The sequence below is a fragment of the Alligator sinensis genome, unplaced genomic scaffold (genome assembly GCF_000455745.1).
Source record: "Alligator sinensis unplaced genomic scaffold, ASM45574v1 scaffold485_2, whole genome shotgun sequence".
Classification (NCBI taxonomy): domain Eukaryota; kingdom Metazoa; phylum Chordata; order Crocodylia; family Alligatoridae; genus Alligator; species Alligator sinensis.
The window spans coordinates 2246912-2260635 of NW_005842069.1; the positions used below are offsets into that span (position 1 = coordinate 2246912).

Sequence of the window (13724 nt, forward strand, 5' to 3'; positions counted from 1 at the left end):
TGGCGGCTAGTGATTGGCTTGCTAGCCGTATAAGAGGCTTGAGTGGTTTCCGCCCAAGTTGGAGGACTCCACGAACAAGGGAGGAGGAGATCTTCATACTGTGTGAAGATCTCTAAGCGCTGCGGATCCTTACGGACCCAATGCACTTAAAGCGGGCAACAGAGGTCTGATCAACCTCTAGCCTCTCCCCATCGCCGAGCGCAATCCAGACGTATCCCTTCCCGCGCGCAAAAGAACTGGACCCACGGAGCCTAGCAAACTTTGTGAGAATGAGTGAGCAGAAAGACCCACGGAGCCTAGCAAACTTCGTGTGAGTTTATTCAGAGCTCTTCCGGACGAGTACTTCGGCTGACACGACGGGCTCGCGTGTTCAGAGCCTTCAGCCGGTTTGGGCTAGAGTTCACGAGTTTAGAACTCTTGTCCGCTTCTCTTCTTTCCTGTCTGTAACCGCAACTTAAGCAAGTTTTCAGCCTGCACCACTGCCATCTCGGTGTAAGTAAACAATCTTTTAAACTACCAATACGCGTTTGTGCCTAATTCCAGCTCGACGGCCTTCCCTCTCCAACCCGGCGTGCCCGGGCTGCTGGCCACAGCCGCGTGCAGCACGGAAAAGGGCTCGGGTTGCTCCCGGCTTGCACAGAGGCAAGTGATATACTTCTTGTCATTGCTTCTCTTCTCCAGGATATAGAAAAAAATGGGAGCTTTAGTCCATCTTCTAGAGGAGCTGGATTCACAAGTGGCTGAATGTGCCCAAGACATTGTTGTTTTCGCTGCCGTGCACTGCAGCGGGGGGGTCCGGGGCCTTAGAAGGCCGTCAGGCGGGTACTTGTGACGCTTGGAGTGGAATTTGGCACGGAAGCTTATCAGTTGCAAAGCAAGATTATTTACTCACGCCATCAAGGTGGTGAATAACGGAGGTCAGAGGTACTTGGTTAGTTACAGCTTAAGAGTTCGTAGGTCGGTCTGCATAAGTGTTCGGAAATGGTCGGGCGGAAATGTTTGGGCCGGCAGTCATTGATTTACGTCTGAGATTGGGTCAAGACGGGGGAACTGACAAGTGATCAAATTGTCAGTTACTCTGACGCATACGTTCAGAGGTCTCCGACTTCACGGAAGTGAAGACGGGTTTTATTTGTATAATAGCCAATTGCTTTTTGCCATGTCATAAATTTAATTAGAATCTCCAATTATATAGCGTATTTTGCTAGGGTAATATCATAGGGGCACTCCTTGTTTTCTTTGACCAATTATAATGATTTATGTAAAGCACAAAAGGTTAAAGTTTCACTTCTGTTAGTGGCGCAGCAATAAATCTTTTTGGCATACATAGCGGAGAAGGCTGTTACTATCATTTTGGTTAACCCTTAGTTAACCTAGTGCAAAATAAAAATGCTTTCAATAGTATCTCTTGCTTGTGGCATGGGCACTACTTAATTTGGTTGTGACAGTTGTCATCCAGAGTTTGGAGCTCTTCCTGCCTCTCCTGCCACTCTCCACAGAGGGACAGATTGTCAGTTAGTGGCCAGGCACCATTCCAGCTCCAGCACTGCCCTCTCAAGCTGCTGTCTCGCTACCTCACACTGTTGGGTGTGCCCCTGAATATAGCAGCAACAGGACCCCCTGATGAGCACCTTCCCTAGGTTTCACCATCTCTGGTCTGAGGGAAGGGACTGCTGCTGCTAATGCCAGGCCAGAACTCCTGGAAGATAGCTAAAAAGCCTATGTTCTCCAGCAGGATGTTGTTGAAGTGCCAGTATACCGGCCAAGGATGTTCAAATTGAAGCATGACCTGAGCGTACATTAGATGGTGGTTGCTGAAAGGGCACAGCCTAATGCTACAGGCATGGAATTGGGTGATGTTTAGTATGGAGATGTAAATTAGGTCCACTTTGGAGTGGTGTGCCTGCTGCTCCTTCACCCTGACAAAGGTGTGAAGGTGGTGGTGTCATCCATCAGGGTGATGGGCATGCTACCCATTCACCAGGGAGTGGTCAGTGATAACCCTGCTGAGGATGTCTGCAGTGGCCCAGTTCCAGTCCCTGCCAGTGCAGCCCTGCACCTCGAGGGTGATGTTAAAGTCCCTACCAATGTTGAGGGTTACCACGTTGAGTGACCTCATTGATGGAGGGTCTTGTTAGGTTTGATAGGGCTTTTGTGGAAGACAGTGCAAGCCACAAGCCCCATCAGCAATCCTGCTGCCCTCCCATAGACATAGAGGGCATTGTTAAAGCTGAGGGCCCACTGGTATTTCCTTATGTTGCTCCACTTACGTCCCTTGCCTTCCCCCATGAGAGCCCTCACTGAGTTGAGGACTTGGTGGAAATCCGCTCAGTGCAGCATGCTCTCCAGGAATTGGAGGCACTGCTGGTCCCTGCAGATGTTGACTGTCATTTCTGGCAGGCTGTTTCCCCTTCCCCCTGTGAAGGAGGAGGATGAGCAGCCCTTGCCTTTGCCCTTCCCCTGTTTTGTTTTGTGGGGAGACTGGCAAGTGGGGAGAGAACATGGGGCTTGCATGAGGGTTCAGGATACCTCCTCTGGTTACATTGTGGGGTGTGAGGGTAGTGTGCATATCAGGGGCTGTGACTGGGGCGGGGAGGACAAAATGACAAACAAGGACACGTAACAGGGAGTGGAGAAAGCACATTGCAGGCTTACTTAGCTGAAAAACAAAACACTAGGGAGAAGGGGAGTAGTACAGCACAGGTCTCACCACAGGTCTCACCCTGTAGGTACAGGGGTGCTGCTGCAGCAGCTAGCAGGAAAGCAGGTGGTGTTTACTGGTGTAGGGCCCGCACTGGCATTGTGGGGTCCCCTCTTGATGTGAGCAGCCATAGCAGTAGGTGGTGGCTGATGAAGCAGGAGGCCTTCTCTCCCGCCGAGAGGGGATGGGGACTGTAGGTCCAGGTGAATGTGGTGGTAGCAGAGAGAACAGGACCAGCTCGGTAAAGCTCCTGCTGCTCCTAAGTCAGTAACTCTAACAGTACCAGGGGAAAGTGGTGGCACTTCTTGGTAGGATGCTGGGTTAGATGGGCCTATCATCTGACCCAGTAAATGGCAGTTATGTTCTAAAATTCTAATATGAATAAAAACAGGACATAAGGAAGTATAAGATGGGAAGTGGAAGAGTGCACATATCCAAATGTTTATATCTAGGGTGACCATACATCCTGGATTGGCAGGAAAGTCCCAGATTTTGGAGGCCGGTCCTGGCTAGCCAGTGATAATTAAAACTAGTGTCCTGGGCACAGGGCATGGGATGCACAGGCAGAGCTGCAGGAGTTGTGAAATAGGAAGCCCTGACAAAAAGCAAAATTGCCCATTAACACTAATTGTTACTTCACAGTTGATCATTAACACCTGTGAAGTAAAGAACAATCCCTCATTAACGGGCCATTCAGAGCCTGCCCTGGGAGTTGTGGGGACGTTTTCCAGATTGCACATTGTCCCACATGGTCACCCTATCTGTATCCCACCCAACTATGCAGTAGATCCAATAATAATAATAATAAAAAAATCAGCGACAATATCCTTACCTCTCACATTTTCCTTAGACCATCATGGTTACAACATCACTCCAACTCTACCTAAGGATTGCAATTTAGTGCCAAGTTCCATAACTTGATTGTATGCCTGTCCTATCCAGGGCTATGATGAGAAGCTTCACAGGATGTAGAAAGGATGCAGGAAGTTAGAAAAATGGGGCTACATTAAATAAACATGAATTCAAATTTGTAATTAATGTGAGGTTTAGAATTTGGGACAGAGGTTCATGGCAGGACTTGTTAAGGTCCATCTTAATTGCCTCTCATATTAGACTGTGCTTTTTCCAGATGGTAGAGTATGCCCATTCTACATTACTGTGCTCTTACTAGCTCCATGGGAATTCATTAGAAACCTGCTGCCATACAAAGCAGTAAGCAGTTTTGTAATGATTTTCAGCAGTGCTAGCAGAGCTGTCCCACATCATCATATTTAATTATTTATTTTAATTTTAACTCCCAGCAACAATCTCCTGAGGTATACAACTCATTTGCGTGAGAGTTCCCAGGAGACAGCAATCATACAAGTCTACTCTGCAGCAGCATATATCATTATAACACCAAAAACATAAAGCAGGACACTTACTCTGAAACTGAAGACAGCGGCATTGAGAGCACTTGGCTCTTGGAGAGTCAGGTATGGGAGCATCATTTAAACATCAAAAAGTTCAGTCCAACATTTATTTCAGTCTCTTCCCAGCCAAGTGTACCTGAAATTTATTTTAACATAGGATGAAGGAAAATGAACCTTTTCCATTTTACAACTTTATCACAAGGAAAACTAATCTTTCCCAGGCATATTTACTTTGTTTAAAGGGGTCCTGGAGTATGTGTTTGTGTGTGCATGTGTGCGCAAAAAATGAATTGATCTTCTAGGCTTTAATAAGTAAATGTGTGTAGAGTAGAAGCTGGGTTCTTTAACAGTGTATTTCTCTTGTGTATTTATCTGAGCAATTATTTTTAAAAGGAGCTAACTAAAGCATGTTTAAATATTCTTTTAAGGGGGGGTGGGGGTGGGAATAAACCATTAAAAGCTTTCTTTCCAGTTGCAAAGTCCTGAGACACTCATGTATAGTTATCCAGCCAACACAAAATATTTTGTGGTAGTCAAGACCTCTATTTTTCAATAAAAAAAAATCAAGCATGCTCTTGTTTCACTTGATATCCTTTTATTTTGCAAAGGCTTCCTGAAATTACTCATATGTAATAAAAATTAAGATACATTACTTTTTCTCTGCGTTTTTAGGTCAGCTTTAAGTTAACTGTCTCCCATTGATTCAGAAAGACGTGTCAGGCTACAAGTAGCACAGTATACAGGATTTATGTGAGCATTTATGAATTAATTCTGTAGATCACTTGTGGGGAAAAAATATATGCAATAAATCTTGTTTTTTAATGGCATCATCTAAATTTGTACTGCCGCATTTATTTATATTTGCTTTTTATGAGCAAGCAACATTTTCCACAAAACTAATTTACAAATTTCCACAAACGCAAGTTAGATAGTACTATTTTCGCATATATATGTATGTACTGCTGAATAGCTCCATTGAGAGAAATCTATTTTTTTGAATTTTTTCTTTGTTTTTCTTTCCTTTATTTTGTACAGTGTGGGAACCCAAATCTGTTGTTTCCCTTTAGCCTTTAAAATGGAAGTGGGAGATTTTAAAGACAAAATTAAGAATTTTTAATTTGTAACTTACTTTCGAACTTTCATTGAATTAATATCAGTATATATTGGAACATAATAATTCCACCTACTTTAGTTTAATAGTAGTCTCTAAATAAGGTACTATTGGGAAATCATGTGTTCAGATATAATATGATATTTTGAAATGGTCAAGAGGAAATGTTTTCTACTACGCATAGTGGTTTAACTAGGCAAAGTAAAATGCATCAGTAGTCTTGGATTTTGAACAATAAACATAAAAGTTATTAAATAAAGAAATAGATTGCCTAGAAAGGTTGTGGGATGTCATCTATTTTTTATTTATTTATTTTTTAATACAGATTTGACAAATGCTTGTCTGGGATGGATTACAGAGAGAATGCTGTTTTCAGCGAGGGGGGTCTGACTAAATGGACTGCTGAGGTTCCTTTGAGCCTTTTTTATTTTTAATTTTTTTTATTTGATTTGTAGCAGAAGGTGGAGTGTCCTACAGTACCTCTCTGTGCATAAGTCCAGCAAATATTCCTTGATTTAGTTTCCCCATCTGCAAAATGAAAACAATAATGCTAAACTCCAGGAGTATGTTATGTGAGGCTTAATGGGTTAATCTTAATACAGTGTTTTGAGAGGAATGAGAGATTGCTAACCATGTGTTTTGTATTGTGACATTGACTATTCCAAATCCTTTATGCATCTTTGAGACAAGATATTAAAACTGGGATTGGGAAATAAATAAACTTTAAAATCTATACAGGTATTTTCTCTTGGGTCTGAAATGCTGTATTGTTAACATCACATAACTGTCCACTATTGTAAACTACTTGGTTGCAATGGAAAATATGTCTCTCATCGGTTTTTCTACCTGTTAATTAGCAGCAAAGGTCGGTCAGGTATTTGGTCTGTGCTTTTGATGACACTCAGTGAAATATATTTGGACTCAGTACATATACTGAAAAGAGTGGCTAGTGTTCCAAAGGGGATATTTCACTGAAACATGTATAGAAAGATAGAGAAATCTATAAACCATACAGCAATTGGTGAACTCCTACCCCTATTTATTTCCTTTCATTTCTAAATTCTTCTCATAATATTTTCTAGGGTTTGTTTCTTTTTCATTCCCAGGGACATCTTGGTAGAATGGATTTCTTCTCACTATTCCAGTGTGTGTGTTCAGTTGTTATTCTTTTTCCTTCAACTGACATTTTAGATGGTTAAACAATACAGCATGAATGGCAGGGGTGTGATTATCATAAGATAATCACACCCGTGGGTGTGAAGAACAACAACATGTTCCACATTGAAGTTTCTGTATTAGCTCTGTAGAAAAAGAAACCAAAGAACAAAGCTTTGTGTTCCTCTCCCTTTCCTGACTGTCAGGGATACGACGTTCTTCCTTTACCTCAAAAATTTTGCTCAAACATTTTCTAGCATGAGTGGGGTGGGGGGGTGGGGGGGGAAGGAATCACAAGCAAAATTAGTGCTGATATTTAATGACTATGTTCAGTAGCAAAGAGGAGCGGTAGAAACAGATAACTTTAATATAAACAAACAAAATATAAGTAAACATTTCTTCTGTTTTTGTACAAAAAGTCAGCTAGTTAATTTATCTAATTGCAAATTTGTTCCTCCAGTGAAAAAGAGCAGTTTTGATTCCAGTGCTGCAATGACTGCTTGTTGATTTTTGTTTAATGTTTTGGAAACATGCAATATATAACCTCTTTAGAGACTATCTGTTGCTACAGAAATATTCTGATAAATAAACAAACTCCTTGCTCTTAATTTATTTTTTAAATTTATTTTCCCTCTACCAGAGCCTCGGATAAAAACAGTGGTATCCAAGATGTGAAACACCACTTTTTTATCCAAGGCTGATTTTTCCTTTTTTAAAAGGAGAAGGGTTGAATGCACACTTGATAAATTTGCACCAATATAAATTGGGGAATGATTGGCTAGGCTGCAGTGCTGCAGAAAAGGACCTGGGGAGTTATGAAACAACAGTGTGCTCTTGTTAGAGAAATAGCATACTGTGTTGTATTAATGGGAATGTCACTTGCAAGTCAGGGAAAGTGATTCAGTACTGCTGAGGCCTTCCTTGGAAGACTGTGTCTAGTTTTGTGCACTTCAAGAAAGGTGTAGACAAATTACAAAAGGTCAAGGGAAGGGGAATAGAACTGATTAGATGTGTAGGAAACATGAATTATGAAAAAAGTTTAGAAGAACTGGGATTATTTAGTGTGGAGAAGTGAACACTGGTGAGAGCAGAGGATTTAACAGCAGTTTGTCAAATCCCTGGAGGGTGATTACAAAAAGGATGGAGTTAGACTATAAGGTGGTCATGGGACAAGGACAAAAAGTAACAGTCTCAAATTGCCACATGGGAAATTTGAGTTGGATATTAAGAACTTCCCAAATATGAGGATCATTAAGCAATGAAAATTATGTGCCTGAAGAGGCTGTGGAAATTCCATTCTTGGAAGTTTTTAAAAGCAGATTAGACGGACACTTGGATGGGATGGTTTAGACAACAATGTTGATGCTGGCTGATATCCTGAAGTCCCTTTTAGCCCTATGATTCTGTGATTTCTGGGTAACAAACAAATATTTTTTTCATAATCCAAGCAGTGCTGAGGTGTCAGACCATCAATATTTAATTTCCAAAAATATTGTGTATGTGCAGTTAATGTTTCTGTAAAGTTCCAGCAATAAAACCTAGATAATAGCATGAACTGTTTTGGCCCCAAGCTTCTGCAAGTATGCTTTACTTCTGACCTGGAGTAGCTATTCTTTCCTGGGGTTTCTTTTGAAACTGCCTTTAGCTAATGAAGTTTTCCATATTCTTAGATTTCTGTGGAGAAGAAATTTACACAAAGGCTAAAAATTCATTTTGTGTAAACTAACAAACGTTATCCATCATACAGTAATCTGTAGGTGAAAGGCCTAATCTTATACCACCAGTACCTTGTATTATCCAGTTCTCACAGAATACCTATTGTATGCACTTTGAAAGAGCCTCACTAATTCTTAAAATGCTTTTAAAAAAGAACTGAAACACTCCACAAAAGTTTCAAAAGAAATTTTGGTTATCATAGAACCCTTTGAAGAAGCAATTAGCACAGCAGTGCATACATCACCCGTTGAAGTGTAAAAAACCAAACTAACAAAAAAACCTGAAATGACTCTTTTCAGTGAAGTGTAAGTGGTTTTTGTTTTTTCCCTCTGCTAGGTAAAAAATGGTTGGTTGTGCCAGTGTATTGTGAAGACCTCAAGAAACACCAACAGTTTCTCCACTCAGTTTTCATGATGTAAATGAAGTCTGGCTTTTCCCCAATGGGCAGATAAACCATGGACAGGCTAAAAAAAAAGTTTTGGACTGTCTTTATAAACTAGGCTTCACCTTCCCTCTTGGAAACCTATTAAAGGATTACAGTTGAAACAGACAAGAGAAAAGGAAACCTTGAACTGGAAAGTTAACCTACAATGAGAATTACGAGCACATCTTGTATCTGCCCAGTCCTAGTTTGTCTCTGTTTTGTTCAGAGATGTTATGGAGCTGCTCACCATAGCTCCATCAAGGTGACTAGAAATCAAACTAAACACATAGAAGGTGAAACAGAAGTACACCATCGTCCCAAACGTGGATGGGTGTGGAACCAGTTCTTTGTTTTAGAAGAGCACATGGGACCAGATCCTCAATATGTGGGAAAGGTAAGACCTTATTTATTTCTTTTATAAGGTACAGCAACACTTGCAGAGGAAAATATTGTCAATTCAGGTGCTTCCCTTGCTGATGCTTTCAAATTTAAAGGAGACTCCCCACAGTGAATGATTCTACAGACACTTCAAGTGTATTTGCCTGTTGCCCATATTTAGTTACAGTAATGAAGATAAAAATGACGTTGTCATTAAAAAGCAATGTTGATTAATACTTTTTAGAGTTCTAGATTAAAACGGCAAATGAAGGTTGCTAAACTGAGTGGTGGACTTATGTACCTGCTTCACATTCTGTATTACCCCATGTTTATAATGGTAAATATACTAAGGTGAGCTACAAATTTGATTAATTCAGGACAACTTTAAACTCTCTTCTGAGGCATATTTTGGAAACAAATTTGGTTTAAGGTCTTGACCAACTTAAAAGCAAAACAGAGATGATCTATTTCAGAGGGAAACCCCTATGTGGTGCACTCTGTGTAAGAGGGTAGGTAGCATGTTCACCTCCAAATCGTGTGCTTAGGATTATGGAAATACCTTATCCACATGCTGTTAAGGCACAATTGAAGTGTTGCAGGAGCCCAGAAACACTGCAAGGACAGCTTTTTTTTGCCCAGCTTTTGGGTAGTCAATCTGGGAGGGTTGGGGTAGAGAGGGGGATTTCTTATACCATCCCACAATGTTTATGTATAAGAAAAAGGGCCAGCAACAAGTTGGTTAACATTCTGCAGTAGTGTCTGTATGATATAATCTATGTTGAAAACTATGTTAAAAGAATATGAAATTTGCATAGTGGTTTATGAGCTTCAAAGTTAAAGGCTCATTATACACAGTCCCTTCATGTGTTATGATATCACTTTTTATTACATACACTAAATCAATATTATCTTGCTTCATTTATCGAGAAAGATGACAAAGTTGACCATGGAAGCAAAGGCAGGTTAGCTAATAGGAAAGAGGGCAAGGAAACAGAAATTATCATAAATTATCATCAACATGATGCATCCATGCTTAAGCCAAATGCATTCATAACTCATAAGATGTAATGGGTGAGGTGGTTCTACTAGAGAGTATTAATGCAATTATGCAGTTAGGCACTGCTTAAGCTTCTTCTATGGCTCTAATCAAGAAAGATTGAATTAAAATTGGAATAACTATAGGAAAAGGCCAGTAGGAGTGCGTTAGGTGGAGAGCCTATATTTAGAGGCCAAAGAGCTTGGAAAAGATTCCTAACAAACAGATTTACAGTAAAAGAAATACATGTAAGAAAGCTAGCTGATTTCATTATAAAGCTGGGGAATGGACCCAAAAAGCCATGTCATCCATGTTTATGTGATAATTTACCATGCTCTAGGTACTATGTGATGCCCTGGGGAGAATGCTTCCTAAACTGGAGTAGGGTAGCTGCAGTCCTGGGATGGATTAATTAACATAAGGGAAAAATCTTTGGCACAGTCACTGAGCCTGCTTGAAGTGCCTTGGATAAATTATTTTCAGTATAAGAAGAAGCCTACCTGCAGCAGTGCTGTGTGGTTGAAGATATTATGCTGGAGCTTGGGAAGCATGTGTAGCAATGATTCCCAAAGGGTCTGTTACAGCACTCTAGTGCGCTGCAAGGACAACAGAAATGTTCTGCGAAATAGTGGCAGTATCTAACATTCTGTTTTAGCCTTGGTTTCTGTACAGAATGGAGTTTTCTCAGTGAACGAGATTCGTTAGCGTTTGTTTAATGGTTTTCTCTGAATGGGTGACCCCATCTGTCTTTGTTCCCCTGTGCACCCCCCCCCACCCCTTTTTTCCTTTAAACGATTAAAGGGTATCATGCTCACAATTTGTGTGTCTGATTTGCCTCATCAACATTAGTAAATTTATAGTAAATTTATACTTGCAGTACCTCTATGGGGTTTAGAAGCATTGACAGTGCCTTTTATATTTAGAGGTAACTTTGATTATTTGTTTTAATATGGAGATTGGTTGACCAGCATTCCAATGTGAGTTAATTAAGGGAGTGTGTTTTTGAAGACCAAAAAATAGTAGTAGTCAACCTAAGTGCAATATAGAGGCTATGTTGTGCTAGTGTTTCTCTTAGTTGCACTGCTGTTGCATTTTATTATATCTACTTTATCAAAGTTTCATTTCATATACCTTTTAATTCATAAGAGTTTTTGATAGCGAAACCCTTGATCTATGGAAAAGGTTAAGTGGGCATCACACCATAATTTTAGGCTTCTATTCAATGTCACTGCCCTGTCAATGCTGTCAATTATTATTTCAGTAGTCTGTTCTGCCTCATTGATGTTAGTGTTACCATTTGATATCTGCCCTTTCACATTTTTCACACCCAATTTGGGAATAGCATCACAAAAGCAGAGTCATTATGTAAAATGCTGTTATAATGATTGCAGTCATTGTCATGGAAATGTGTGCAAAGGACAAGAACAGGTCTGCAATCAAAATGATACTTTTTTTCATCCTTATCATGATATGACTGTCAAGGCGATGGATTAATTTACTGTCATTGTCTATTTGTTCTACAGCATGTTAGGACAACAAGTCATCACCATATTTTAACAGACAATATATACCAATCCCTAAAATATGTGATTTTTGCATTGTCTTAGAAAAATATTGCTTGCAGACTAGAAAATCGTATGAAATTAATACTTATTAGTAATGCTTTTAAGATTTTCGTAAGTGCAGAGTGTGCGGGCCGGGTGTGAGCCGGGCCCTTTTTTGTGCTCTGCGCGGGCTGTGACCAGCAGCCTGGGCACACGGGGTTGGAGAGAACGGGCGACACGCTAGAATTAGGCACGGACTTGTAATGGTAGATTTAAAGATTGTTTACTTACACCAAAGATGGTCGTGGTGTAGGCTGGACAGTTTTCCAGGCTCAGCTCCGCTTAAGTCCTCGCTAGAAGATTCCGACAATTGACCCCGGAGTGGTTGAAGCTCCGTGGGTTCGACTCGGTAATTGGCCCCGGAGTGGTTGAAGCTCCGCGGGTTCGGTAGTTTCAAAGGAAAGGGATACGTCTTAGGATTGTGCTCGGCGACAGGGAGAGGCTAGAGGCCGTTGGGCCCCCGGAGTGGTTGAAGCTCTGTGGGTTCGGTAAATAGGCCCCCGGAGTTGTTAAGACTCCGTGGGTTCGGTAAGTCGGCCCTCTATTGCCCTCTTAAGGAGAAAAAGAAGCTGGGTTCGAAGGGATTAGCAGCGCTTAGAAATCTTCACGCTCTTTCTCCCAAACTCCAATTGCGCGCACGCGCGCTCTCGCTCTCGCTCTCGCTCTCGCTCCAACTTGGGCGGAAACCTCCCAAGCTCTTTATACGGCTAGCAAGCCAATTGCTAGCCGCCACGTGTGCATAATTTAGGATTGGCCAATAATGTGGCGCGAATCTAAATACAAATGGCGGGAACTCCTTTGCACCGTGCATCACTATGATGCAAAAGAAATGCACCATGCAAAGAAGGCTACAAACTGGCGGGAAATACTGTTTTGCACGCGGGTTCTCTATTGCAGCAGAAAACTCTACCGTGCAAAGGAGCTGCAATTTGGCGGGGACATAATTTAGCGGTGCCGAAGCACACAAAAACAAAAAACCACAACTTTGGGTTGTGACACAGAGAACATGACAAAATATAGCCCATTGCTGAATGAGATTGTGATAAGAATGAGAAATGATCCTTTTGCACATGATCAATTCTCTGTCTGGTTTTAAGATTGTTATTGGATTGCTTCACAGGGATTTATTTTTTTCCAAAACGATAGTTGATTTGGGGAAGATTTCCCTCCAAATATCCCAAAGGAACGAACCTATCTAACAGCTGCCTGACAAAATGTTTATTGTACATATGCAGTAAAGGAATGTCATCATGTGGGCCTTTTTGCTTCACAGAGTGTGTTCCAGCCTACATCAGATCTGCATTCAGTGAGATGGGGGTTTATGAGCAGATCTTACCCTTAAGAGTAATTGCAATGAGACCAAGCACTGCATGCCCCAGGAAAGGTATAATTTTAAGCACTGAAGGAAGCAGGTTTTCTGAATGTATATACACACAGAAAAGACCCAAATACACTCCATATACACCCCAGTCCCTCCATGTAGTTCACCCCTCTCAGAAACAGCAGATTTGTTAGAGGAAATGCACAAGAAGTTTTATTGTTCTTTCATCTCCCATGATGTATGCCAGTTACATTTCCCAGGCATTAAAAAAAAACAAACAACAAATTAAAAAAAGTGTGTGGGGGGTGGGGGAGAGGGGCAGGGGGTTCTTCCATCTTAAATGCCTGCAACAGACAGGTAAGCTGACTCCCTATGTTTAAAGGGCCAGCACACAGGAAATAGAATCATAGCTACACATCTTAAGTTGGAGAAGCAAGCAAATGCACATGGATGGAAGGGGCAGCAAAAATATCTTGAATCTTGAGTGAATATCCCTAGAGTGAATGACATAAAACAGATAGCATAAAGATACAAGCTTGGGATTCCTGAGACTTGAACCTGTTTTCTTTGTGGATCCTTTGGTTTTGTGACTTCTTAAGGGTATTTCCCCCTTGTGCAACTGCACAGTCCTTCCTACAAGGCATGAGCGAATCTGGTTATTCCTGCATTTCACTTCCTTAGGGTTATTTTCAAGAGTACTTCTCCCATAGCAGGAGGAGATTATTGTAGGGTTTTTTATTCTTATTTTTATTTTACCTGTCATCATATAATTCTTGTGAGATGTTATTTATAATGAGACGGTATAGCAAATGAAAGAAATGTAGTAATATGACTGTGAGATTAAAGAGTGTACAAGTGTTACACAC

General features: G+C 41.0%; 1 protein-coding gene across 5 annotated transcripts in view; it reads left to right on the forward strand.

Moving 5' to 3' along the window:
• Window positions 1–13724, forward strand: part of LOC102381138 (cadherin-18) — a 469255-nt gene that overhangs the window by 150177 nt on the left and 305354 nt on the right. For 4 of the 5 annotated variants that reach the window (XM_006023586.2, XM_025204105.1, XM_025204107.1 and 1 more), the window contains one exon: window positions 8432–8913. The exons of the other annotated variant lie outside the window; for it this stretch is intronic. In XM_006023586.2, coding sequence (XP_006023648.1) covers window positions 8686–8913 — 228 coding nt within the window. In that variant the 5' untranslated portion in view covers window positions 8432–8685. The remainder of the gene's footprint in view (window positions 1–8431; window positions 8914–13724) is intronic. 5 annotated transcript variants of the gene reach the window in all.